This window comes from Barbus barbus, assembly GCF_936440315.1.
Source record: "Barbus barbus genome assembly, chromosome: 13".
NCBI classification, from domain to species: Eukaryota; Metazoa; Chordata; class Actinopteri; order Cypriniformes; family Cyprinidae; genus Barbus; species Barbus barbus.
The window spans coordinates 12407797-12435521 of record NC_136741.1 but is presented as its reverse complement, the minus strand read 5'-3'; the positions used below and the strand labels follow the sequence as shown (position 1 = coordinate 12435521).

General features: G+C 36.1%; 3 protein-coding genes across 6 annotated transcripts; 1 reads left to right on the top strand and 2 right to left on the bottom strand.

The window, feature by feature from the left end:
* Positions 1-822: 822 nt before the first annotated feature.
* cd7al (cd7 antigen-like) lies at positions 823-4835 on the top strand. The gene is made up of 4 exons (XM_079431229.1): positions 823-999; positions 1273-1626; positions 3469-3575; positions 4175-4835. The coding sequence occupies exons 1-4, from the start codon at positions 936-938 to the stop codon at positions 4349-4351; spliced, it is 702 nt and encodes a 233-aa protein (XP_079287355.1). The 5' UTR covers positions 823-935; the 3' UTR covers positions 4352-4835.
* On the bottom strand, positions 4713-20074 carry rhot1b (ras homolog family member T1). Of its 3 annotated transcripts, none has more exons than XM_079431225.1 (20): positions 19749-20074; positions 18814-18872; positions 18655-18736; positions 18445-18488; positions 18300-18353; positions 15626-15678; positions 14084-14192; positions 13184-13285; positions 12977-13075; positions 11225-11333; positions 10701-10821; positions 10234-10318; positions 9883-10028; positions 9650-9750; positions 9115-9245; positions 8380-8463; positions 8026-8148; positions 7649-7851; positions 6840-6962; positions 4714-5412 (listed from the first exon to the last, which is right to left on the bottom strand). In XM_079431225.1, the coding sequence occupies exons 1-20, from the start codon at positions 19783-19785 to the stop codon at positions 5295-5297; spliced, it is 1983 nt and encodes a 660-aa protein (XP_079287351.1). In that variant the 5' UTR covers positions 19786-20074; the 3' UTR covers positions 4714-5294. The 3 variants fall into 3 exon arrangements, 2 of the variants coding, with proteins under 2 accessions (XP_079287352.1, XP_079287351.1); XR_013784964.1 differs by having other exon boundaries at positions 4721-5412; positions 6840-6904; XM_079431226.1 differs by lacking the exon at positions 6840-6962 and having other exon boundaries at positions 4713-5412.
* Positions 19749-27717, bottom strand: rnf135 (ring finger protein 135). 2 transcript variants are annotated; one of them, XM_079431227.1, is made up of 5 exons: positions 27202-27717; positions 22777-22872; positions 22534-22680; positions 21177-21291; positions 19749-21077 (listed from the first exon to the last, which is right to left on the bottom strand). In XM_079431227.1, the coding sequence occupies exons 1-5, from the start codon at positions 27532-27534 to the stop codon at positions 20548-20550; spliced, it is 1221 nt and encodes a 406-aa protein (XP_079287353.1). In that variant the 5' UTR covers positions 27535-27717; the 3' UTR covers positions 19749-20547. The 2 variants fall into 2 exon arrangements, with proteins under 2 accessions (XP_079287353.1, XP_079287354.1); XM_079431228.1 differs by having other exon boundaries at positions 20170-21077; positions 21210-21291; positions 27202-27570.
* Positions 27718-27725: the final 8 nt, after the last annotated feature.

The following is a 27725-nucleotide window of genomic DNA, read 5'->3' as shown; positions in this document are numbered from 1 at the left end:
ATATGGTGTTTATCTTCTCCCACGCTCATGAATTTAAAAAGATCAACAGCAAACTGGTTGGAGCTTTGTTCTTTCCAATTTGCAGCAACTCAGCCAAAAGTGAGTCAGTGCCTGCGAGAATGGCTGCTATTAATACAATGTAATAACTGATTACCCTGTAGTCAATGTATGCTTTATTTTCTGAGCTTTTTGTTATTAATATTATTATTATTCCATGATATGCTAGAGTTTGCCTTTCTTGCCCAAATAATTTTTCAATTTTAATAACTTAGTAAATTTAATGTATTATTTTTCCCATACTCTTTTGTTTTGTGGTCTTTTGTGATCTTACAAAAATAATCCCTATTTGCTTTGCTAAATGACAATATTTTGCTGATCTTGAAAAGGATACAATAATTCCATGGCTCTAATTACATAGTAGCATGTCCTACATAAGATAACAGTCCTTTTTTGGACTACTTGCTTTCCTTTACCCTCTCAGATGTGTAATAGCATGTAATAGAATCTGATGTAAACAGATGTCATTTTTAAGTACTAGTAAACAACTAATGTGTTCTAACATATTGGCTGATTATTAGTCCTTATAAAGCACATATTGCCTTATTCTGCGTGATGATATTCTACATCCCTTAATCCTACCCCATATGTAGTTATAAGAATTGGTCCCCAAACTAAATTGTGACATTATTAAATACATACTACACTTTTGACTTACTAAACAATATAAAGATGACTCCGTACTCAAAAATCTGTATGTTTTCACAATGATGAAACTGAAATTGACAAACTACTTAACACTGGTTTCCTTTTCCTCTTCAAGGTGGAGTCAAAACACTGGTTAAAATTTTCACGTGGCATGATTTCGTTACGCTCAGAGACTATCTGGCTTTCTAACCAGTCACTATTTTCTTTTTTTTCTTTTTTTTTACTTTTTAATGATGTTAGGTTTTAAGTATGCTCATGTTGTTCTCTTGTTTCTTATCACCCCTTCCGTAACGGGTAAGTTAATACTTCATTCAGTTTGAGCCTTTTTGTTGTAATTTTTGAAGATTATAAAAGACTGACTACATTGTGGTAATTTCATAAAATGGCCAGCAGTGAAACTAAAGTTTACATGCAGAAATGTTTGTACTCGACACTTGTATTCTCCTAAGACTTTATGCTGGATTTTATTAGAGCAGTTGTGTTAGGAAACTGTGTAACTTGCATGTGTTTTGCAATGTATGTGATTCATCTATCAAATGTGACTAACTTTAAGTCATTTCACCTCAGCACATGGGGGTATTGTTTATATCAACAGAGTAAGAAATTCAACCATTGACATTTCCTGTGAATCGGCAAAAAAAGAAGAAAAACCATTTGCCTTTTCGCTGAAACGCAGATTGCTGCAGTCCAGACGAGTGATGTATCTTTCTAAAGGATTCCCTCCGTTTATCAATAAATCTGAGGACAAGGATCGCATCGCTGTACGTGATGAGCTGGACAACCACACAGTTCATCTGACAATCTCAAACGTGCAAGGACGGGACACAGACATATACCACTGTGAATTCCACTATGGTGATCTTCCATTTGATAAGAATGTTCCTGGCAAGACGGAGTTCTTCATCTACGTTGAAGACTTCTGTAGGTGACCTTTACTGATATCACTTCAAATATGAGGTCTATGGTAATATCCCCTCCAAATGCAGTGAATAGCCCAAAATAGGTCTATACCATTATCTTAAAAAAAGAAAAATCATAAAGATGCATTTTATTTTCAACTGAAAATTGTTTGATGTTGATTGGCTAGCCATTTATTATACCTTGCCTCAACAAGAACAGACTGATTACTGTTATTTTTCACTACATTGGCATTCTGTCAACTGTATGGAAATGTTGTAATCCATTAAATCATGACAGTAGATACAGTGGCATGCAAAAGTTGGGGAACCCCTTGCAGAATCTGTGAAAATGTGAATAATTTTAACAAAATAAGACAGATCATACAAAATGCATGTTATTTTTTTTATTTAGTACTGTCCTAAGATATTTTCAATAAAAGATGTAAGACTCAAACACAACAATTAAAAAAGGTTCAAACATTCACTGATGCTCCAGAAGGAAACACGATGCATTAAGAGCCGGGGGTGAAAACTTTTGAACAGAATGAAGATGTCCAAATTTTTCTTATTTTGTAGAAATATAATTTTTTTCCATTTAGTACTGCCCTTCTGACACGACAGAAGATACTTGCATGTTTCCTGGAAGACAAATTAAGTGCAATTTACCTTGATCTTCAAATTCAAAAAGTTTTCCCCCCCGGCTCTTAATGCATCGTGTTTCCTTCTGGAGCATCAGTGAATGTTTGAACCTTTTTTAATTGTTGTGTTTGAGTCCCTCAATTGTCCTCAGTGTGAAAAGATGGATCTCAAAATCATACAGTTACTGCTGGAAAGGGTTCAAATATGCAAAAGATGCTGGAAAACTGAAGATTCTGCAGGACCTGGGAGATTTTTCTGAAGAACAGTGCTCAGTTTAACTGTTCAGAACAAACAAGGGACTCATGAACAACCATCACAAAACAAAAAAACAGTCGTAGATCATCCAGGTAACCACACACAGTATTAAGAACCAAGGGTTCCCAAACTTTTGAATGGGGTTATTTTAATAATTTCAGCAATTTTTTGGTCTTGTGGACTAAATGTAAACATCTTTTATTGAAAATATCTTACTCAGGACAGTACTTAATAAAAAATAACATGCATTTTTATGATCTCTCTTATTTTGTTAAAATTATTCACATTTTCACAGATTCTGCAAGGGGTTCCCAAACTTTTGCATGCCACTGTACCTGCGAAACCCCAAAGTACTACTGAAAGAATATCTGATACACTCTAGCAATGAAAGTCTTAAATTACTCAAAAGCAGCAGCCACAAAAGGATTATGATTGTCATTATCATTATTATATCAAGTGGTTCATATTTTCTAGAAATGATGAAAAAATGCTTTAGTGAATATTAGTGTAGACACAAAGCCTAGAAACTAACTCACTATTCTTATAGTATGGATTGTAAAATCTGCAAAATATGTTATACAATAAAAATGTACCACTCTTGCACAGCGCTTCACCAATCAGAGGACCAAAAGTACCTGCTGTGTAATGTGTCTTTTTTAGCCTTTTTATTTTCAGCTGATGATTACAGAACCTGAGAAAATTTAAATAAGATAAAGAAACCTAACTAGTACAATTAGCTATAGAGAAAGAGAGAAGATCAGTTTTGTGCATAATTATTTTAGATTCTACTTTCCTCTGTTTCCTTCTATGTTTTTTTTTTATAAATATAATCCAAATGACTACAGTAATAGCAGTCATCATAAATAGTGTATCTTACATAAAATGTAAATAACCATATAACGTGTGGAAATACAACGGATTATATCACTGAGCATTTTTTCTGTTTGTGTTTTTGTTGTGACTGCTGCAGCTCATGAGCCTTGTAAATGTTCAAGTTACCTGCCATTGCTGTATGTGATCTCTGGAGCTGCATGTCTGCTGGGTGTTCTGGTTTTCGCTCTCGCTACAGCTTACTGTGTAAGTAGTTTCATTCTAGTTTCATATTTGATTTTAGGGGAGAGTGAGTTTTGTTCTTTAGGCAAGAAGAAATAAGATAGAAATACAACATACTTCTAAATTATAGTCAATGAAGACTGCTTTTAACTAAAATTAGAAGAAAATGCATAACAATGGGGCCAGTAGTTTTCTCCAAAAAGTGGTCTTCATTATTGGGGAATATGCTCTCTAAAAACTGCTGGGTTAAATACTACCATATTTGTCCATATTTCACCCAGCGCTGGGTTGTATTTAACCCAGCATTTTTTAGAGCGTGTAAAATATTACATTAAAAAAGAAGATATGAGAAAACCATTTTACCTCATTTCAGTTTTAGGTTAATTTGAACTTAATGTATATTATTTTACATATCCAATATTCCAATACCAAAATAAAAATGATTGTTCTTTTTTTAAACAAAGGAATTGGAATACTTTTCTCAATCATTTGGCCCATATTTGCATTTAAATCTTATGTGACAGATTTGCTGTCTAATATGTGATTTAAAGAAGCTGTCTTTCCGACTATATATGGTTTACGCCTCACTACATATTCTTCTACCGATTTCCTCTCACATACAGTGTAAATGGCTTAACGGTAGAAAGCCACCGCCTGTAGTTCCTGTTTATGAGGAGATGGCTGGGGTGCGGCCCACCAAAGGAAAAGCCACAAGCTTTCACACTGATATTGCAAAACTGGAGGAAGCAAACAGCTCTGTGGCCCATTTGTTCAGCAACAAAAACCTTTATGTCAATTGATTTAACAAAATGTATTGACTGGGAAGTGACTCTACCGAAGTGCTGATGTTCATGATGATGATGCTCCAGCTCACCCACAAAACCTTTCGGAATCATCAGCTTTAAAAGTTGTTTGTTAGCATAAAATTTGTCTTTTCATCTTTCATCTATACCTTCATGTTAATGGTACTTCAAGACTTATAATGCTACAAAAACAAAATGTCAGCTAACAGCATTTTTGATAGAGACATGATCTGCTTTTTTGTCTGTAACACAAAAAAGTTCTGATAAAAGAAAGTATTTTGTGATACAGGCAACAGTGTTTTTCCCATTGTCTGCACGTTCTCTGCATTAAAAAAAAGTGTTGTGAATTCACAAAAATACATTGTTGAAGGACTCGTTTATTGAAATGTTGGCAAAGGCGGAAACTGAAAAGGAAAAAATCCAGTTGACAGACTTTCACATGATTTTTCTGTTCAGACATTTGTCAAATATTAAAGCATGCAAATAACATACAAGATTGAGTGTTTGCACAGCTTTGCATTTACACAAGCAGTAGAGGTGACTTCCTGTCTTGTCTCACACTTGGTTGATTTTGGACTGCAAACAGTCCATCAGACATTTTGAGACCAAAGTGAGAGTAAAGTGTAGCATTTGTTGCCTTTAAATATGAATGCTATATGTTTTTATTCACTTTGTAACAAATACATATTTTCTCTCATTTACATATTTACAGTTTGCTTGCATCATATTTAAAGAAAAACATTCTGGTTTTCTCTCTCATATAGAGTCCCAAGACCTGGGAATGTACATACTACAGTAATAATTAAATAGAAACATAAATATAACAGCTAGGTTACTTTATGCTTACTTTTTCAAAACTAAATATTTCTATTGGCTTTCCCTGTACATGGGAAATAACTAGGGTAGACAGGAAATGAAGGAAGTAAGTTTTGGGGTCTGCTCATCGAGATCTGAGGAGGGCTCTGTACATGGCAAAGCCAAGCATAGCACAAACTGTGGCTCCAACACTCGCTCGGAGCCAAAACGTAGAGCTTTTCAGGTCAGCATGGGTAATGTGCCTAAAAAAGGAAATAGAGATGAATAGTTACACACAAAATTACATTTGTTTTAGTACCTTACATTACTATACAGCTTTTGAAATGAAAATCACGTCATCATTTACTCACCCTCATGTCGTTCCAAACCTGTATAAGTTTATTTTATATGTCAAACACAAAAGAAGGTATTTTCACCTACTAATTAAACAACTATTAACTATTTCACCTATTAAACAACTGTTTAATTAACAGCATTCTTCAAAATATCTTCTTTTTTGTTCAACATAGGAAAGAGACTTATACATGTTTGGAATGACATGAGTATTCTGTTCTGAACATTCAAATAAAACTAAAACACAAGTTTAGTAGACAATAATGCCTGTAAAGAGACAGACCAATGAATTCAAATGAACAGGAGGATAAATGCTGGAACAAAGTGTTATGTAAAGGGAACGAAGAAAATTATATTAATGTGCAACACTAAAACATTACAAAACTCAATCCAAGATGAAGAATGAAGAAATAAATGACAAATTTCAGTGTCAGGAAATAGCAATGGCATAAGGAGAACATAAAGAAACTTTAAGAAGGGGAAATAAAGAGGAAAATGGTAATAACTAGATCACTGTGTTGCAACTTGTAGGAGAATGAAACATTGAACTGCTGCAAGTCAGATGAGAATGACATGAATTTAGACACATTTTAAAAGCATGAAGAATGTGCAGGATCGTGCTTAAATCTAAACTCCAAATCCATACCTGCCGCCCATTTGCCATGACGGTCTCAAGACCAGCCATAACCTGTTTTTGTCATATGTGATATATCCGAGGGTATATAAAGGGGTGTATCATTCTATTTGCATATCGTGTTTATTAGAAGTCAGTGTAGTCATTCTGTATAATTAAACAATATAGTCCATATTACCATTAAAACTAAAAATGCATGTTTGTATAAAGCACAAGAAAGTGGACTTCCCCAGCCTTAAAGTCCCTACTTTCTTGGTTCCATCAAAGGATTTTTCTTATCTACCAAAACATCTTAGGGAGTTTCTTCCTTGTCATTTGACTTGTTCACTCGGGGATTTGTCTGGCACTACTCTTTGTTAAGCTCCTTTGGATCTACATGTTTGTGAAAAGTGTTATACAACTAATCTAGGCTGAATTGAAAAAGTATCCAAAAGCATCCACAAATCTACAGACCAACACTGAAATAAGCTAAAAAAAGTCCACAGAACTGCAGCAACTCTACTGCCTAGGCCTGTCCACTAATGTATTTTCATGTAGTCTATATGATCAAGTGTTTATTAACATGCTAACTGCCAAATTAATGTCAATCAGAATGAGAATAATTAAATGGAGAAAAAAAAGCAGATGAATTACGATAAAAAAAAAATCAAGAGATAAGTGCAGAGGAAAGGTGATGAACCAAGATAAAGCCATCCTGAGAACCTGCTAAAGATGACAGTGTAGAGTTTGGTCCGAACCGTCTGCACGAGCTCAGAGTTCAGGAAGTTCTGACACAGACAGAAGGTACACCTGTTACAGGTACACATGCAGCGCAGACGCGCATGGCTGCCAACACACAGAAAGATACAGGCAAACAGCAAAAATGAGTCACTTAGAAACAGGATATAAAATAGTGTACTTCTGAGTTGACAGAGAAAAGTCTTGAAATAAAGAAGTGAAAGACTTAAATGCACATTGTTGATTTGAATGTTCCATCAAGTTCTTTCAAACGAGCATAACATTCGCTAGTATTTTCTGTCTATTGTCTCTCTTGTTGTCTTACACAACGAGGGGAAAATCTGGGAAAAACACGATTTATATCACATGCTTGGAGATTTTGCAAACTGTACTAAATATAAATGCATAGATAATGTAGACGATGTAATTTCATGATGAGACTGCAGTTGAAGAACAGAAAACTGTCATCTGACTCATAAGATGCTTGGCAGCCAGACAGTTTGGAGAAGCTTTCTGTTTTTAGGGAAATAATTGATCCTGAGTAAACCACCTAAGCATGTATTGTTTTCATTGTTATTTGTGTGTGGAAATAACCCCTGAGAGATAAACAAGCGTGGTCAATTAAGAATACTAAAAGACAAAAAAAAATAATAATAATTTGAATTGTGACATCCTACAAGTAATTGATGAACAAAGGTAACAGTAAGAATTCCTTATAGACTGTAATTTATATAGAATTCCGGGTCCTGTGTTAAAGTATCCTCAACAATTGTGGCTAATAAGAGCTCACTTACGGATACACAGCCATGATGGTGAGTTTGATGAAGATGTCTTTGCTGGGAGCCGCAGCTGTGTTACAGGTATAGGACTGAGGCGGCGGCATCTTGTGCTTGCGACAGAACTCCAGTGGAGTCATACAGTATTGCTGCTTTGTTTCTGGCAGATCTGACTTTGCAGCAATCAACATACATGGAGTCTTACTATCCATGAAGTATTGCTGGTAAATAAAGTAAAAAATGCATTTAGAACACGTATAATATAAAAAGAAAACAGTAAATATCACAAGTTAATGTATTGCAGTTTAATTCCTCTGTATTTAATAATTAGACATAGTATTGGCTTTGCTCTTTCTGTAAAGCAAAAAAGGTTAGGTGAAAGTGTAAAAGCAAACCTTGAAGATCCGTGCACAGTACTCAAAAGAGCAAGGGTTGCTGACATCATAGATCAGACACACAATGTCACATGAAAGTTCAGTCTCAGACAGGAAATCAAAATCTGGAAAGATTTCATGGAGCTGAAGGAAAAACAAACAAACGTAGAACAACGTTTCAAAGATTCAGCATCTTTTTTTGGGAAACTCATGATAAATAGTGGTCAAATCTCTGAACTCTTCATATGGCATGTCGTAAGAGCAAATGGTTTGAGGAATAGTTTTCCACAAATAAAAGTGTGTAGTATCATTATAGTTGAACAGACTGAAAAAAAACCTAAAGTGTAAGTTCCTGTAAGCCAAATTACTATTTACCAACAAGTACTTCTCCTGTCCGTACACATGTGCAGTGCTGATTGCATAATATGATTTGTGTTCTTCTTTTATGGCCTTCTGACGCTGTGAGGAACAGACAATAAATAAAACAATTAATCATGACAATGTCACATCTGAAATAACCTTCATTTTTGTTTTTTACAAATCTTTTGATGAATGGAAATCAAATGATGTCAGAAATATCACAGATGAGATATTAAAATACCTTGGTTTCAATATTATGCTGTTGGGCATTTCTCTCAACACACAGCACCTCTGATGAAATCTAACACTGCGCAAGGGCTCATAAAAATGCTTCATTTGCAATCCTTTACATTTGTTAATACCTCAAGTATCATAAACTAACAATGAACTATACCTTTAAAGTATTTATTAATATAATGTTTACGTCACATTTTTCATGCTAATGCAGTTTCAACATTTCAAGTTGTATAATTTAATATTAATTAACTATGAAAAAACATGAATTAATAATAAACAATCGTATATTTACAGAATAACAGTAACCTATATTAATAAATCCTGTAGAAACTGTTTATCATAAACCCTAATGCATTAGCAAATTTGAACAAACTGAACTTTATTGGAAAGTGTTAACTAAACTGCTTATTTCATTCCAAAGACAAAAAAAAAAAAATATCACAATTAAGTTAATAGGTCTGTGTGTGTTATGGTTTTTCACTTAGATAGAGTATTTTTCTTGTTGCAACTGACCACAAGGTTTCTGCCCAGGAAGCCCTGCAGGAAACCAGTTTTGCCACTTCCAGTTATTCCAAACACATGACAGCGAAATACATTCCGTTGCGTCTGTTTCTTCTGAAGGTCGAGCTTCTTGTCACGGGTCACTACCATGTGCAAATACATTCAGTGAGGACCACAGGTGTCATACTGCACTTTAAAAATTATAAATAAAATACACATTAACAAATACATAATGTTTTGAGGTTGCCAGTCATGTGACTTTTGCATTCTGCATCTGTAGTTACTCTATCAACCACAAGAGGGCTCAATTTCATGTCACTTCAAACACCCATTTTGTTTCTAATGTGGATTGCAGAAGAAACAGACAAAAGAAAAGAAAATCAAACAGTTTTGTAGTGTGAAGTGTACAAGCTTGGTGGTAATTTAACCAATCTAAAAGTTAAGTTTTAAAAATGCCCCAGATAGAATTTTTGCATGTTCTAATATCCAAAACTACCATGTATATAATTATAAATGTTATATAGCAAATATATGTCTTTCAACTTACCTGTTATGGCAGATGCCTGAGATTCCTGCTCAGCAATGATAGAGTAACCAAGGTAACCAAGATATTCAAGACATCGCTGGACATCCAGGTAAGTCGTTAACCTGCAAAAAGACATTAGTGATAACTGATAAACTCCTGAATCATTCCAAAACCATCCAGACAGCAATGCATAATTGTTCATTAAGGATGACTATAATTCTTGAACTGAGACACATGGCATGTTTGATACACACGTCCACTGAGAGAGATAGCCTTGGTATGTGATCCAGCCCTGGTCATTAGTGCAAACCGTACTGTTCACATCCAGTCCCCAGGGGACATAGGGGAAAACATCAAATAGATCCATAAGCTCTTCAGTGGACAATGCACAGTCTCTGTCCTAAAGCAGATACAAACATGCTTCAGTAAAAACAAGATACAATTGAACATCCTGAAAACAGTAATTAAAGCCTCTTAGAATTTAATCTATTACTACTTTTGTGACCGACATTTTTATATAAACCTTTTAATAAAATGGGTTTCTTTCTTTGGATTCGGATAAACAGTTAAAATCAGTCATGTCTGAGGCAGTCAAACACTTTTACCTTATCATGTTTGTCAAAGACACTCTGTAGGAACAGGTAAGCATTGTGATTGAGCTCTGTGGTGCAGTCTGTTGGTATTTTTAACCTGTAGGAACATAAACATTAAGTCAGATGTTGCTAACTGTAAGATTAGCATAGTTGGATTAAATTGGGATTTCTACAAAATCTCGAATACGGAGCAATCAAAGCAGATTAAGAAAGGGGCTTAAAGAGTTCAACACTGTTCTTAATTACTCATAGGAAACTTTCACACACACACACATATATACATTACATACACATATATCAGGTTTGCTGTACTGGACAGTGAACAATTTTTTTTTCCTGAGAAATGTAAAACTACATGTTTTAACCAAAACTCTGAAGATTTACTGCAGTCTCTTCAGAAAAGCCAAATTAATAGAACTTATCTTCATAATAAATGTGAAGTGTTAATAGATTGACTGATTGGAAGCAGGTGTTCTCACAGGGGAAACAGGTAGTCCTGATGCAGCTCAAGATCGTCATCATATCCAAACCTCCGCAGTACAGCCCACGTTGTCTCATGCCTTCCTCTTTGGATGAAGAGAGTATGTAGGAAGAGGAAACCTGTTCAAAACAATTACCATGTTGATTGATTAAATCAAGAAGTTCAGCATATTCCTTTCTGAACAGAATTGCTAAGCAAACACAAGGCTGCCTGCCACTAAAATTCACTCAAATTCTAAGCGTTTTCACAGTCTGGGTCATTTACCTGCCCTAGGCAACAAGGATAACTGACAGTCAGTGGAACCATTGCCTCAAAGGTTAAGGCTGTAGAACATGGTCCTGCAGTACCCAAGCACTGCTCTTTTTTTCACCCAGTTCAGGTCATGGAGCCTTAATTAATGAATTGATGATACAATGAATTGGAAGATATTCAAAAGTTGCAGTTCTTGGGAACGACAGCACCTGGAATGAGAACCAGTGCTCAAGACCTGCAAATGTTAAAACTTCACAAATGCAGCCTCACCTTTGAGAGTGAGCCCATTATCACGCACTCCATCTGTCAGGTTTTTTCTCACAACATTTTTTACATCCTCCAGGGCCTGTGGGGCTAGTGGGGTGTTGAAACAAGTTCTCTACAAATAAGAATCAGACAATGATATTGATTACACAAATACTAACCTTACCCAATCCTTAAAGAAGACAATTTGAACGAAGTCAAACCATAACCTTATGAATGAATTTACAGGGATATTTGACCAAAAAGGAAAATTCTGTTACCCACAGTTGCCACCTTCATGTCGTTCAAAACCCACAAGACTTTCATTCATCTTCAAAACCAAAACAAAGTATGAAAGTGAGCACATTTGTCCTTCCATTCACCACATTTGATGTGCTCTATGCATGTGTGCTGATCATAGTTTCTGTGAATAACAATCTAAACTGAATCCGTTCATATTGTAAAAACGACCAAGTCTATTTATATCATATTAAAGCAACATCATATTAAAGCAACCATGTCTCTTCAGAAGAATCATATGGATTTATTTTATGATCGCTTAACTTGGTGGAATGGACTTTCAATTATAGAGGGACAGATATCTCAAGTTTTATTAAAATAACTTCATTTGTGTTTCGAAGATCAACATTTTTATGAGAATTTTAACAAGAACAACATGAAGGTGAGTAAATGGCAACAATTTTAAACTGGGGGTAAACTAACCCTTGGTTAGGACTGACAAATGTTTTTTGTCATAGAATAAATAGAAAATATGTCCTTATGGGACAAAGAAGACCACAAATACAATTCCATAGTCCAAGAATAATCATTGAGCAATTATTTCAAAATCACTGGCATTTATAGGGAGTTGATCGTCTAACAGTTTCCACTCACCTGGGAAGACTCTTTACTGTCTGTTAAAATATGGCTGCAGGGATTTATTTCCTCCCATTCAGACACAAGAACATCAATGAAGTCAGGCACTGATGTTGGCGGTGGGACCTGGCTTGGTTTTAGTTTTTTTTTTCAAGTTGTCAAAGTGGTTCAGTTCTTGCCTTCCCCATCATTGTAAACCATTTTATTATGGACCTCACTTTGCACACAACACAAAAGTTATGCTGGAGCAGAAAGGGCACTCCCTGAACTGTTGCAGCAGTTGGAAACAAACAAGTCTCTAGAATTTCATGATTAGGGGTGTGTAAGATTTATCATCTATGCTAATATTGTAATTAATGTTTTAAAGATGTGCAAGAGTGCACGATCCCACTGTTTGATGGAAGCTATTTAAATCCCATTAGAATGCCACATCACATCAGAACTGTTTTGCTTCTCAGAGCAGCACACAACAGTGCTTTGTAACTCAGTGAGCCCGTGTTTTGAAAACAATCTGTTTAATGAATAATTCAATGACCGAAAAAATTTTAACGAATCATCCAATTAATTGAATGACTCAATGACACAACTCATGAAGACAGTGACTTGCCACCACCTACTGGCCATTGGCATTTTTTTCAATAATTTCATAACGTCAATCATTTCATTTTTATATTTTTTTTATAAAAAAGGGGAATAATCATTGCATTATTTATGCAACTTGTGCACAAAAACACACTCAGCAAAATATTGCTAATTATCATAATCAACAAATTCTAAATATTTTTTGTCAATATTCCACACCCCTAAATATGATATAACCCTACTAATTAGAAGTGGATGTCCACAAATTGTGTTGTGCACCTTAGAAAGACAATAATATACTCTACTCAGCAGAAATCTGACCTGAAAAAAGGTGAGCTCATGATCATTGAGAATGCCATCATTGTCCAAATCTGAAACCTTAAAGATACGCGTCAACGCCCGAACACAGGCAGACCTCATCTGTAAAACAAATAAAATACAGTTAAACTTCAGAACACAATACATCAGTACAACACAAGTACTGTATGTTTACATAAATCATTAGAAAGTAGTCATATATGTGCAGACCTCTTTCTTCTCTGGACAGTAGAGTGGCCCTGTAGGGTGAAGAACAGCCTTCTGTGCATAGTAAAATAACTCCGAAATATTCTTCAGATTCTTTGCTGAACACTATAGAAAGAGGTAAAACACTTAATTTACATTAGGGGTAGTAAACTGTGGCCAAGTTTCCATCCAAATTTGTGAATTTACCTTGTGCACAAAATTGAAATAGCACAAAACATTTGCGAATAAGCACCGTTTCCATCCAACAAGACAAAGTGCAAAGTCACATTACTTTTTTGATGCGCATGGAGGAATTTGCTCGGCAAATGCATTTCCATCTCCCATTATTCACATTAAAACTTTTTCGCACAAGTCAAAAACCACCTCAAGCGAGTGTAAAAACTTTTTTGCGAATTAAAGGATTTTAGTCGAAATCTGGCGTTTCCATCACTCGTTTCTGATGTGATACTTCAAACTGTGCATAAAAACAGTACTGTGCCTGTACCAAGGTTTGAGTTTAAGATGTTCTAGGTTCATTCTGACTCTGCTGAACCCAAAGTGTTAGATGTACTTTGTCACTACTACACTGCAATAAACGTTTTAATAAAGATCTTCAAAATCCTCATCATGCTTCTTTAAATACCTTTTTTTTTTAACTATCATAAATAATGTTCTTATACATCATTGACATTGTCTTGCAATTGACACTGCACCTCACATAGAGGCATATACATTGATGGAGATTGTTAGAGTGGCTGCCTCTTTCTTTGATTGCCCAGATTTTTAATTATTTAATTGTATTAGAATCCACACAACACACAGACTGACATCACATGACCTATATGACAGTTAAAGTTTAGGGGTTAAGAGACATTCAGCTGCTGCTCAGTACGCAAATATATAAATATTCATGGTTTGGCATACCTCCACACAGGTCTCTATCTCTGTGTATTTGTTCATGATGGGAAGGACAGTCTCCATACTGCTGTGCTCAACCAGATCAGATTTATTCCCCACAAGGATCAGAGGAACCCTTAAACAAACACACACAGTAAACGGTGAACACAAATAGCTTCTGGCTATTTGTAGTATACCAGGGAATTAACACACTGACTGCTGTTAACTCTTAATCTTGGAATTGTAAGGCAATTTTGTTTAAGTTTGGCATGAAATGAAAATACACTATATTTTAGATCTTGATTGATATGTAAAATATCTTATTGTGAATGATTATTCCATGGATATGCTTCAAATTAAAAAAAGCAGCTCACCTTCATCTGGATCTATTTATGGATTTATCTATTAACAACCAATGCACAGAACCAATTCCCCACCCCACATTTTTATTTTTTGATAATCTGTTACACTTGGATATTTGGCACAAAATGGAAGAAAAGATCTGTCCCTACTTCCATTTCATTGTGACTTTAGGCAATAAAATACAAGAGGCTGTGCAAAAGAATAATATATAATTTGGGGTTTTGGGATGTGAAATAAGCAACAGTCACACAAAGTTTGACAAACTTCGGGCCTCATTTATGAAATACGAGCAAAAATAACTGTTGTATAAAGAATTCACAAAACAGTTTTGATGTAAATTTTCAGATTCTTGTTCATATTTTTATAACATTAGCTGGTACTACAAAAAATGAAGCGTTAAACTTGTGAACTATATGCAATCTGGTAACTGCATCTTGATGACACTAGTCAGCATAACAATATATAAATATATTAATTAATAAATCAATTAGTTCAATATAAACTCAATTTCTTGATAAACAAAAATGATTGAAAACAGCCGCATCCTGTTTTCCTTTTTATTATAGATTAGCATATTCTGAGCACCAGTAGTACTTGTCTGCAAGCTTTCGTTGAATAATTTCTGTTATCTGCTTATAGCCACTTAGTTTCTTTTGCATTTATGCAATATACTGGAGCCAAATTTGAAAAGGGAGTCCAGAAGATCCCACAGCATTCCTGTGCATATAATTCACATAGTTGCAATTCCTGACTGAAGATTATGCCAAACACACATTTAACTATCATATCTGAGAGATGTCAAATTATTTGTAATTCCAGAGATGAGTGTTTGGAAAGGTTCATTATTCATGGAAATTACTCATACGTTAAAACATTTTTTTAATGAATGAGACTGGGTGGGCCAAGTTTCTGATCATCACCCAAGAGGTATTACTGACATGTAAATGTGCCCGATTTCAATAATTGCTCTAGCTGGACAAATAATGATTCAGCTTCTGAAAGTTACAGTATGTTTTAATAGTTAATAAATTTTGCCTATAGCAAAACAAATAAAAAAACATGTAAGCATGATATGATCTATAATATATGATATGCCCCCCTTAAAATTCAATCTATCTTTAAAGAAGAACATATAATTGCATATTAATTTTGTATTTGTCAGAAAGACACACAGAACTAATGCATTATGCACTAGTGTTTACCTACCTGCTGTCTTTGTCTGTTCTCTCATTTATCAAAGGAATCCAATGACTTGTCACCTGTGACAATGACATGAATTATTAAATCTGAAAGCTATAGAAATATGTTTTAAGACCCATTCACTTCAAGGACAGTAACTATAGCCATAATTAAAACTATACAGTTAACTATAAACTATGAAATTAATCTAATTAATACAGGAGCAATATAGTTGAAATTGCGATGATTAATGATAAAATCAATCAGAATCCACACAATTTTAAAGCGCTTGAGAATTTAGTTCACATATAGTGAAAAAAAACACACTTGACCCTCTATCAATTGCATATTTATTCTGTTACTGCTAGCTTTTCTTAAAAAACTAACACTAGCTTTCTTTTTTTCTATTCTATCTACCTGCTACATGTACTGCATTAGGTACTGCATTACATGTACTTGTCATAGCACTTGCATGTTGTTGCTCTTTTGTTGGTTTTGATTGCTTCTATTGTCCTCATTTGTAAGTCGCTTTGGATAAAAGCATCTGCTAAATGACTAAATGTACATTTAAATGTAATATACTGTATCATGACTGAGCCTGGTTTCTACCAACATTTTTTTTTTCTCCATTTCTGTCATCTAATGGAGTTCCATGCCATTGTCGCCTTCAGCTTGCTTAGCTGGGGTTTAAAAGACATTGAATATTTACTACTACTATTACAGTATCTCACAGAAGTGAGTACGCCCCTCACATTTTTGTAAATATTTTATTATATCTTTTCATGTGACAACACTGAAGAAATGACACTTTGCTACAATGTAAAGTAGTGAGTGTACAGCTTGTATAACAGTGTATATTTGCTGTCCCCTCAAAATAACTCAACACACAGCTATTAATGTCTAAACTGCTGGCCACAAAAGTGAGTACACCCCTAAGTGAAAATGTCCAAATTGGGCCCAAAGTGTCAATATTTTGTGTGGCCACCATTATTTTCCAGCACTGCCTTAACCCTCTTGGGCATGGAGTTCACCAGAGCTTAACAGGTTGCCGCTGGAGTCCTCTTCCACTCCTCCATAACGACATCACGGAGCTGGTGGATGTTAGAGACCTTGCGCTCCTTCACCTTCCGTTTGAGGATGCCCCACAGATGCTCAATAGGGTTTAGGTCTGGAGACATGCTTGGCCAGTCCATCACCTTTACCCTCAGCTTCTTTAGCAAGGCAGTGGTCGTCTTGGAGGTGTGTTTGGAGTTGTTATCATGTTGGAATACTGCCCTGCGGCCCAGTCTCTGCTTCAGTATGTCACAGTACATGTTGGCATTCATGGTTCCCTCAATGAACTGTAGCTCCCCAGTGCTGGCAGCACTCATGCAGCCCCAGACCATGACGCTCCCACCACCAAGAAGATCAAGATTCAAGATTTTTTTATTTGTCACATACACAATTATACAGAATATAACCAGCAGTGAAATGTAGGTCAGGTCCGCTCCAAGGACAGTGCAATTATATAGAATACAAATATTAAGGAAAAGAAAAAAAATTAAAGAATAAAATAAAATAAAATAAAATAAAATAAGATAAAACATTTAAATATAAATGTGCAGGTCAGTATGTTGTTGACTTAATAATAAAGAGGAATGTGCAAAAAAAAAAAATGTGCAAAAAAGTTGTGGGTATGTACAGTAATTGACGCGTAAAAAGTCCATGCAAAACCCAAGTAAAATGCAAAGTGTTGTTTATTGTGCTCCAATGAATAAACCAAATCATTGCATCTAGTTCACAGAGTACGAAAATCCATACCTTGTAGACACCTTGTAGGCATTTGTTCAACTCAGTCCAAACACCTAATCCAATAATTTGGTATGATGAAGCACGATCCAAACCAGTCCAAAACAGTCAAAAACTGTGTGCTTCCTTACTACCAATACACACCTCTTGTCTCATTAACCAAACACCCTGATTTACTATTTCCAATGCGCCACCCAATGGACAAATACATAATTGCATTAAAATGGCTCCTGCAGTGTCATTTCTTCAGTGTTGTCACATGAAAAGATATAATAAAATATTTACAAAAGTGTGAGGGGTGTACTCACTTCTGTGAGATACTGTATAATTTTGACTGCACTGACACAATCAAACGAGAACAAAACTTAAACTGATTTGAGCTGGATGATGACATTATTATTTTCTGTACAGCTGCTTTATAGCTGAATCAAATTTGTTTCATAATTAATTAATTTTGCATTACTGTGAAGCTGCTTTGAAAAAATGTACACTATAAATCGCTATATAAATAAAACTAATTGATTTGGCATTTAAAGCATTAGACAACAACTGCAGTGCTCATTTATAGTAAGCAGAACATTATTGTGAGTCAACATTTGAAGTGGATCAAAACTTGGAACAAAGTTGTCCTAAAACCAAAATGCGTTCTTGTCTTTGGACAACTTTGATTAATTTTTTTGTATGCACTTCAAATGTTAACTACTGTAGTTTTTGTTCTACGTATCTTCATAGCAATTGTTCGTGGTGTGAATGGGCCTTTACACGTGTTATGCAAGAGCAAGTAAAATATATGTATATTGTATAATCAGTCAAACTAGAAAATCATGGATCAATTCACTGATTATTCTAATGAATGATTAAATTATTATGATTTACTGCGTGAAGACTAGGTTGTATGATCAAGTTCTCTCACCTTCTCAATAGACTTCTTGTTGTTCACTGAGTAGACTATACATATAACATTGGCCTAAAAAGGAATGCAAATATAATTTCTCTGAGGAAATCAAAATGTCATACATATATATGTGCGTGTATTAAGTTTTGTGTATACATCTTACCTTTGATATCTCTTGATAAAGCTGTTCATCTGTCTGTTCAGCTTCTGTGTATATTTAAAAAACACTGTTATGTCCACACCAATAAATCATGATAATTAGCATTTTTTGTGAATTTTGAGTAAATATATAATTGCATATTTTAAAAAACATTTTCATTAAGTGTCGTACAAAGAACTATAATAGATAACACAATTTTATTTCGTTTAATACCCGAGTAGTCAACTATATGAGTGGGGACTCTCTCTGGTGTGACATCTGCTGGTATAGTGATCTCCTCAGCTCTGTAAGGAACCTATTATGACAAAAATATCCATTTTGACGAATAATAATTATTAAAGAGGCTGTAATATTATTAATAATAATACATACCACAGCTGGGAACTCCTCACTGACAAGTGTCATGATCAGAGACGTCTTCCCCACTTTGGCTGTTCACACACAGGAAATATAAGAGTAATAACAGATCCCTTATCTCCAGACATCAATCTGATCAACCTTGAAGTCTTTAACATTTCGCAAGCAATTTTAATTTATATTTCAGTGTTGAAGAGCTTTTATAATATGTTGGCATTTATAATAAGCTTGTATAATATGTCTATATATATAATATAGGCTAACAGGTCTAGAGTGAAGCCATATGTAGCCCTCTTATGGTTATAAAACTTAGAAATATGTTGTATGTCTTTGCAGAGCTTATGTGCAAATACAAACTGTAATGTTTACCAACCCCTTTGCATAAAAAAACAAAAATGTTTGTCACAGATGAACCTATGTTTTTGTCTTTATCATAAGTCTTTATGGACCACAGCAGAACTTCTTACTGTATTTTGCAAATGCTGCCTGCCTAGACAACATTGTGTAAAGCTACTGAACTGGCTTCCAAGGCAGCATTCCCAAAAGACACTGAACTGCCTGCTTAAACAACATTCTCTGAAGTGAGCGCTTTACCTAGACAGTGTTATTAGGCACTACACACTCATTTAAGCTCAAACTGAACCCCTACAGTCGGATGACTTGAAACACGCACGGAAAGATGGCCAAAAACGTTGACTACTGTAGATACTGTAGGAAATCCCTCAATGCGCTGTCATTAGGGGATGGATGGGCAGGATGACACGGAAATCTTCATCAGACATGATAGCGATTTTATTTAATGTTACAATGCTTCAAACAACAACTTCAAACATTTATATCGTATAAGCTCAATATTTCAGTGGAAGAGTGTAAATGTTTCATTCGTTTTAAGGTTATGGTCGTTTCGTAACAGTGAATCAAGGAGACCATGAAATCAATAAGACACTTACGTTCTCCAACCAACAGAATCCTCACGTCTTTTCGCATATTTTCCACTTGTGAAGTCAGAATGACCCTATTATTATCTTCAGGATTTTACATACGTCCACAACAACGCACATCAGCCCCGACACTAAGTAAGCTTGACATTATAAACAATTAAACTGATTAGATTTTCTTTAAAATCATGGGATACGACGTTCTCTAGATGATATAAGCATCGGCATCTATTGGTACTGATGGAGTCTAAAGGGATGGAGACACTCAGCGGATGTTAACTGATGTAGATGTGTTGCGCACACACCTCCCTCTGACCTCCACCATGCCTACGGGTCTCATTGAGGGACAAAGTATGCAAAATTCAAAAGAAAACGCACGATTCATTGAACGATTGAAAACCACCATTTACATATGTTATCAAGATGCATCAATAACATTACATCTATTTTATTAACCATTAAGATTACAGTATATTACAGCAATCAGCAGTAGGCTACATTTACATGCGTGTAGGCTATTCTTTAACTTTTATCTAAAGCGCCCAAAATACAATTAAGAAAACATCATAAAGGAGCCAACAATTAGCAGTATCACAATCCAAAATTTTAGAAATAATTAGGATAGCAAAAAATGGACATTCTTTAGTCCTATAGAATAATTACGGTAGTGTAAAAAACCAAATGAGATTACACAGATGTGTAAAGGAAAAAAAAGAAATACAAGATTCCTTTATATACAATACATAGTCTATAAACAAACTGGAGTGTAAAAAGTATATTGTAAATGCTACAGATCTATGTTATCCTTAACTCAGTGTCTAGGAAAGGTTAAGGCATTATGTGACAGTCCACAAATCCAGAAGACAGGTGCGAGGTGGCCAGAGGAATCCACTTGGAAACTGTGTAATTCAAGCAGGCTATCACACAGACTCTGAAAGGACAACTGTCCTTTTGTCATGTCCAGAATGACTCTGATCCCATTAGAGATGCTATGCTTAACAGAGGTCTTTATGTTATTGTGCCAAGCATTCAGATGCCCACTGCTCCACTCCAAACACCAAGATGAGGAAGATCTTCCCAACCTCTCGTTACGCCTCAGACTGGGATACGCCACACCAATAGCCCATGCAGTGCTGAATGTGGTGTCCACGTCCCAGTAAACCCACCCTTCTTTAAATTCCTGCTCAGCCATCCACTGACAGGCATCAAAACGCCCGTGTGATCTTCTTGCTTGGAGCCCTGGTTGTATTTCCACTTGATGGCTCTCTGTGTGAAAAATGAGCCGTTTGTTTCCCAGCTGTGGAGAAAAGGAAAGCTCAACGAACTCTGCAGGAAGAGCAGCTGGGAGGGAGAGATATTTAAGTTAGAACCTGAATATCACAAGAGACACATTTTTAATTCCAGTGAGCATAAAAATAAATGTTAGCATAAAAACATTACCCTCAGCACTGTCACTGTTGTGCTGCTGCGCACCTGCACTGGGAGTAAGATGAGCATCCTCAGACAGAAATTCTGAATTCTCTGGAGCCTCCTCTACAAACTCCTGTGAACTCTCCTGAGAAAGATTATGTTTTTTACAATCAGCTCCTTCCCATGAGTAAATAGCATTGACTATATATTTGTAAATATATTTCTCAGAATTATTCATTACTTAAATATGATCAAGATCCTCGAATCACTAGTAAGTAAATACATGTACTTGCTAGGTTGATTTGATGAAAACACTTTGGTTCCCAAACCTCTCATCTAGACATCTCGCCAGAACATTATTGGGTCTCATTCACTTCCCATGTGCACACACTTATGCTTTGAAATAATGTGTATTTTTATATAAATAAAGGTGACTTGACATAATTTATAACGAATAACGTGCACTAACGTTTAACAATTTGGGGTGTATAAGATTTTTTAAATATTTTTTTGAAAGTCTCCTGTGCTCAGCAAGGCCACATTTATTTGATCAAAAAACTGTAAAACAGTAATATTGTGAAATATTATTACAATTCACAGTAAATGTTTTTTTTTTCCATTACATTTTAAAACATAATTTATTTAAAACAGATTTTTTTTTTTAATCATTATTCCACTCTTCAGTGTCATGATCTTTTAAAAATGATTCTAACATGCTGATTTGGTACTGAGTTATATTTCAAATGTTTATCAATGATGAAAACAGTAGTCCTGTTTAATATTATTGAACAGCATTTATTTTAAATCTTTTGAAACATTATAAAGGTATTTACTGTCATTTTTAATGTGTCATTGCTGAATAGAAAGAAGTTGCAAATGGAAATGCAGATTAATATTTTAATAAATTGGATAAATCAGTGGCCTTACAATAAACATAAAAACCAACCATTTCTAGTTTTTGCCCGTATAAATGTCACTTTCTTTGTTTAGCAGATCAAAGGACATTTGAGGTGCTTTCTGCATGTCAATCATTTACAATGTCACAGTGCTTTAGACAAACTTTTACCTTTTTAAAACTATTTGGGAGGTCCAACAACAATAGTTTAAAAACAGCTTAAAAAGACTACAAAAGAAGCAAGGCGTATGTAAACATCAGTAAAGCTTTCAATAAAGGAAGCTGAGAGGGACAAAGTGCATTTGAACAGATGCAGATCATATTTTGTGGTTTGTAGATAGGGCGTGGCTTATTATGTTATGTAGTGTTTTCCCACACAGAGAACTGTACACATACATACAAACACAACTTTTTCGTGGGTCTTGCTCAGGGTCATAATGTTATTGTTATAAGTCAGTTACAGTATATCATCAGATACCAAAGGTGTTGTACCTCTTCAGACTGAGAAGGTAGTTCCTGGTGATCCACTGATGTCAGACTAAAACTTCTGCCTGCATAACAACTTGAAGCATCACTGTCTAACGATGAACTGGAAACATCCATCGAAACAATGCAGGAATTGTGAATGCCTAAACCATCCTGAGTGTGATACAAAATTAACTCATTATTTCTTAAGATACTTTTTTTTTGTCATATGCATGCAAATTTAAAAATATTAAGCATTAGACTTATTACCTCAGAGGCCTGATTTGAATTTAGCTCAGCTGAAAGTGTATCTTCCGTCTTTTCTATTTCAGCTTTTAACCAATCCAGACGTTTCATTAAACTATCCTAAAGAGCAAGCAATCACAGTAAAAGTTAGAAAGCTAGAAAAAGCTCAAAGTTAGCACTCCAGGGGCCTGTTTCATAAAACAAGTTTACCAAATAAGCCAGTCTTATTTCAGTTAGTCTGATTTATTGTCAGTAGATTTGGTTCAAAATAAGTCAGACTAACTGAAATAAGACTGGCTTATTTGGTAAACTTGTTTTATGAAACAGGGCCAGTTGCATAAACTTAGCCTCTATGTTAAGACAGTGTCTTAAGAGCTAGTCTGATCAATTAGCAATTAGCCAAGGGGTGATCAGTTATATTTTTTGGATTCATCTTACACTAATCTAAGTTTTTATGTAACCAGATTTTTTTAAATTTGACCAGTCTTAAATAAGTTTGATGAGTAACTTTTAAGACTAGTCTAAACCTTTTATGCAACCAGCCCACTGACCTCAGCCCCAGGTCCCATATATTTATCTGCCCTGTACGTATGCATGAGTGTGTGATTAACATCAGTTCTTTGTTAGCTAAACAATAACACAAATAACTTTGTTAAATTTTACATCAAGAATTTAGATTAAAATTAAATAGTTCCCTACTGAAAAGGACTATTTAAACCAGTCTAAGATGGTTTTCTGGGGCCAGTTGTATAGCCAACCATTAAGACTGTGTCTTAAGAACTAGTTTGACCAGCAGTTGCCAAGGGGTAATCATAGTCTTACTTTTGCAATACAAATAAGACCAATCTACCTTTTTATGACTGAATTTAAAAAGTTATGACCAGCCTTGAAGAAAAAAATTAGATGATAAACTTTTTAAGACTAAACAGTTTATGCAACCGGCCCCTGATCTTAGATGGGTAAAAACGTTTTAGGCTGGTCTACCACCCCCTCCCATTCCATGCAGTCTCTGAATTAATACGTAAAATGTGATAGTTTTGTTATAGTCGTGTTATAGTTTTAGATTAAGTGGCATATCACGCTGCAGGACAACACTTGGCTTTTCAAGTCAACTACCCACTTACACTGTTAAAAATAAAGGTGCTTCAAAAGGTTCTTCAAGCGATGCCATAGAGGAACCATTTTTGGTTCCACAAAGAACCATTCTGTCAAAAGTTCTTTAAAGATCCATCTCTTCCTTACCTTTTTATAATCTGAAGAACCTTCTTTCACCACAAAGAACCTTTTGTGAAACAGAAAGGTTCTTCAGATGTTAAAGTGCATATTGCAGGTTAAAACATTTTTTCAAATGAATATATAACCTTGTATGAAAATACCACATGAACCGTTAATGCAGGATTTGAAAATGTTTTACAAGACCCGAGGGCACAAATTTAGATAAAAAAGTGAGTTCTCAAAAACCGCTTTTTTTCAACATCACGTCATATTAGGGCACATAAGGGAGTCGTGTGCCGCGCTCTGCTTTGAGCGCGCGCGAGTCAGTGTGTTTTCGGTAGTTATTTTTATTTCAATTGATCATTGTCATGATGAATTATTGTGTTCGTGGAGGTTGCACAAACTCCAGCCTGTCAGGACATCGAATCCACAGGTTTCCTAACAAGAAATAGGACGGTATCTTCCGGGCCTCGGTGCGTTAGTGCAGCTGAAGAGACTGGACTTCACTAATGCATCTGCTTCAAACACCGCGGTGGTGTGTAACTTAACAAATGTGATGGAGGCCAAGTGGAAAAGCATGGTCAGCAGTGAATGTGATCTAAACTTGTGTTTGCTTCTCCCAGCATATGCCGTCTGAGAGAGGAATACTGCAGATCACCACAGGCTCCAGGAGAACACAGCACTGTCATGTCCACTACACCTGCTCCTCTCTCCAGATCCCTCCAGTCATGTCCACTACACCTGCTCCTCTCTCCAGATCCCTCCAGTCATGTCCACTACACCTGCTCCTCTCTCCAGATCCCTCCAGTCATGTCCACTACACCTGCTCCTCTCTCCAGATCCCTCCAGTCATGTCCACTACACCTGCTCCTCTCTCCAGATCTCTCCAGTCATGTCCACTACACCTGCTCCTCTTTCCAGATCCCTCCAGTCATGTCCACTACACCTGCTCCTCTCTCCAGATCCCTCCAGTCATGTCCACTACACCTGCTCCTCTCTCCAGATCCCTCCAGTCATGTCCACTACACCTGCTCCTCTCTCCAGATCCCTCCAGTCATGTCCACTACACCTGCTCCTCTCTCCAGATCCCTCCAGTCATGTCCACTACACCTGCTCCTCTTTCCAGATCCCTCCAGTCATGTCCACTACACCTGCTCCTCTTTCCAGATCCCTCCAGTCATGTCCACTACACCTGCTCCTCTCTCCAGATCCCTCCAGTCATGTCCACTACACCTGCTCCTCTCTCCAGTCATGTCCACTACACCTGCTCCTCTCTCCAGATCCCTCCAGTCATGTCCACTACACCTGCTCCTCTCTCCAGATCCCTCCAGTCATGTCCACTACACCTGCTCCTCTCTCCAGATTCCTCCAGTCATGTCCACTACACCTGCTCCTCTCTCCAGATCCCTCCAGTCATGTCCACTACACCTGCTCCTCTCTCCAGATCTCTCCAGTCATGTCCACTACACCTGCTCCTCTTTCCAGATCCCTCCAGTCAAGTCCACTACACTGTCCCCTACACCTGCTCCTCTCTCCAGATCCCTCCAGTCAAGTCCACTACACCTGCTCCTCTCTCCAGATCCCTCCAGAGGATCAACATGATCAGGCTGTTGGTGTATATCTAGCACAGCCTTCACCATTTAACACACTTTAACAACACATTAGTGTGATACCCAGACTGAAACATTGTTAAATGTTTTTTAAATATGTCAGATGGTATTTCTTTTGGTAGTATATGTTTGGTACATCTACATATACAGGGCTCGACATTAACGCTTGTCTGGGACAAATTAATGTTTTGGTCGGGCAAGTGAAAGAGAAATTTACTTGCCCAATCGGACAAGTAACTTGAAAAAGTCAATACCAAAAACAATAATAACTGCCTTTATTTATGATACAGCCTTTGTTATAGTGGTGTTATTATATATATCGTTTGTGATAATTTTGTTGTTTTATCGAGTGTACTGCAAGAATCAAAACACACAGGGAGCACGCATACATTACTTGTAGAAATCTAGGTTAGACTAGCTCACATGCGGGTGAGTTCCTTCACTGCATGATTCAGTTTTACAATGCTTGAAGAATGATCAGAAAATTCAAGATATGGGAGAAGAAAATGTATATATTTATATAATTTCATATATACATGATTTTATTTTTTATTGATTGTCAACAAAATGGGGCCATTCAAAACCTTTATAAAGTCCTCCTTCCTCTGTAAACTATCTTCTAATGGCTGAAACAACACATGCACCATAGGCCCAGCGGACAACTTGTCTGTATGCTATCATTATTGATTGTGTTATATCAATGGCATCAAAAAGTGTTACTTTCATGCCCTAAATAGAGTTGTAATTGAGTAACTTGTAATTGAGAATCAAAATTATTCAGACCGTTTTAATATTAAAATCTTTAACAATGTATTTACATGTATACAAGTATTTAGCTTAGAGTAATAAATGATTTCTGCTGGCCTGGAGAGGTCTATGCTTTCCTCGCATTTCCCACACAAGCACCTATGAATCAAAAACGTGTTTATCTCTCTCTCCTGCGGTGATAAGAAACCACTATCACGTTAGTGTCGGATATTAACGAGTGTGACACGCCTGATCAAGGCTTATTAGTTTCTATTACTGGTAGTATCAATACTAGCATTGCTATTGCCTGATTACATTAGCTAACGTGTGTATATCTGTAAGCTAACACTGATCTCTCAACAAACACCTCCTCACATCAACTCAATTTGTCTTCTCTGACCGTTGTTCTGTCTAATCCTGGCCTGTCCTGCTCTTTTGGCTGCATAGCAGGCTCATGATTTTATCTGTGGTCCGTCATACGAGTGTAAATACACATTTAAAATTTCCTCAGCGTCCGAACTGTCATTGCGATCCATTGTTTTCCTGTGGTTTAAATGGACCGCTCTCCCTTTTGATGCGTCACTTCCGGTTTTGGCGCGTTTCAGATGCGGAAGTAAAATTCTTTCACAAAAACGACTCCAGAAGCCTTAATAGCGTATTTTAAAGTATATTTTAAAGAAAATCTAGTTCCTACAGTATTTTTCTATACACCGACTCACTGGAGTCTCTAACCTGCAATATGCCCGTTAAAGGTTCTTTATGGAACCATTTAGACAAAAAGGTTATTCTATGGCATCGTGAAGAACCTTTATTTTTAAGAGTGTATTCATTACTACATTGTATTATTAAGCTGTTTAGCAAAAGACCATGAACTTGCCACTTTTGTAATAGTTCTCCGAGAGTGTTGCGCTTCTGGTTGATCTGTTTCTGCCAGAATTTGCTCCCATTTCTCGCGACCACCAAGGTCCTGTAGTTCCAGAATGTGACAAAGAGTGAAATTAATCTCTAGTTTACTACTGCTTACATCTGTCCGGCATTGTGGGCAATCTTTCTTTCCGCTGCTTCTCGCCCAAAATGCATTAATGCACTTCTGACAATAGTTATGCCCACAAACTAGTGTAACCGGCTTTGTGAAAATCTCCATACATATCGAGCATTTAAGGTTATTTGCGACGAACTTAGCAATATCCTCATATAATAGCGACATCATGTCAAGATGTTTCTCGGAATCGAAACTGAAAGCCCACGAATCGCTTTATTTTCTTAAGCTAAGCGTCTATTCGTATTCGGAACCGAAGTCACACACGCCGTGTTTCCACACGAGCCCTTTACGTCGTACTTCTGAGGGAATGCATGCATGGGGCACTGCCATATGTAATAAAAACAGAGCTGTGGCGATTA

Excerpts from the sequence above, each read along its gene's own strand:
- rhot1b (XM_079431225.1), bottom strand. The coding sequence starts at position 19,785 with ATGCGAAAAGACGTGAGGATTCTGTTGGTTGGAGAAC. Across the intron at positions 11,334-12,976 it reads ATGAGCTCACCTTTTTTCAG|AGAACTTGTTTCAACACCCC; the intron begins GTCAGATTTCTG and ends TCTTATTTGTAG. Across the intron at positions 10,029-10,233 it reads TCTTTGACAAACATGATAAG|GACAGAGACTGTGCATTGTC; the intron begins GTAAAAGTGTTT and ends TATCTGCTTTAG.
- rnf135 (XM_079431227.1), bottom strand. The coding sequence starts at position 27,534 with ATGATGTCGCTATTATATGAGGATATTGCTAAGTTCGTCGCAAATAAC. Across the intron at positions 22,873-27,201 it reads GGAGAACTATTACAAAAGTG|GATAGTTTAATGAAACGTCT; the intron begins GCAAGTTCATGG and ends CTTGCTCTTTAG. Across the intron at positions 21,078-21,176 it reads CAACAGTGACAGTGCTGAGG|CTGCTCTTCCTGCAGAGTTC; the intron begins GTAATGTTTTTA and ends TCTCCCTCCCAG.
- cd7al (XM_079431229.1), top strand. The coding sequence starts at position 936 with ATGATGTTAGGTTTTAAGTATGCTCATGTTGTTCTCTTGTTTCTTATC. Across the intron at positions 1,000-1,272 it reads TATCACCCCTTCCGTAACGG|CACATGGGGGTATTGTTTAT; the intron begins GTAAGTTAATAC and ends ATTTCACCTCAG. Across the intron at positions 1,627-3,468 it reads CATCTACGTTGAAGACTTCT|CTCATGAGCCTTGTAAATGT; the intron begins GTAGGTGACCTT and ends TGACTGCTGCAG.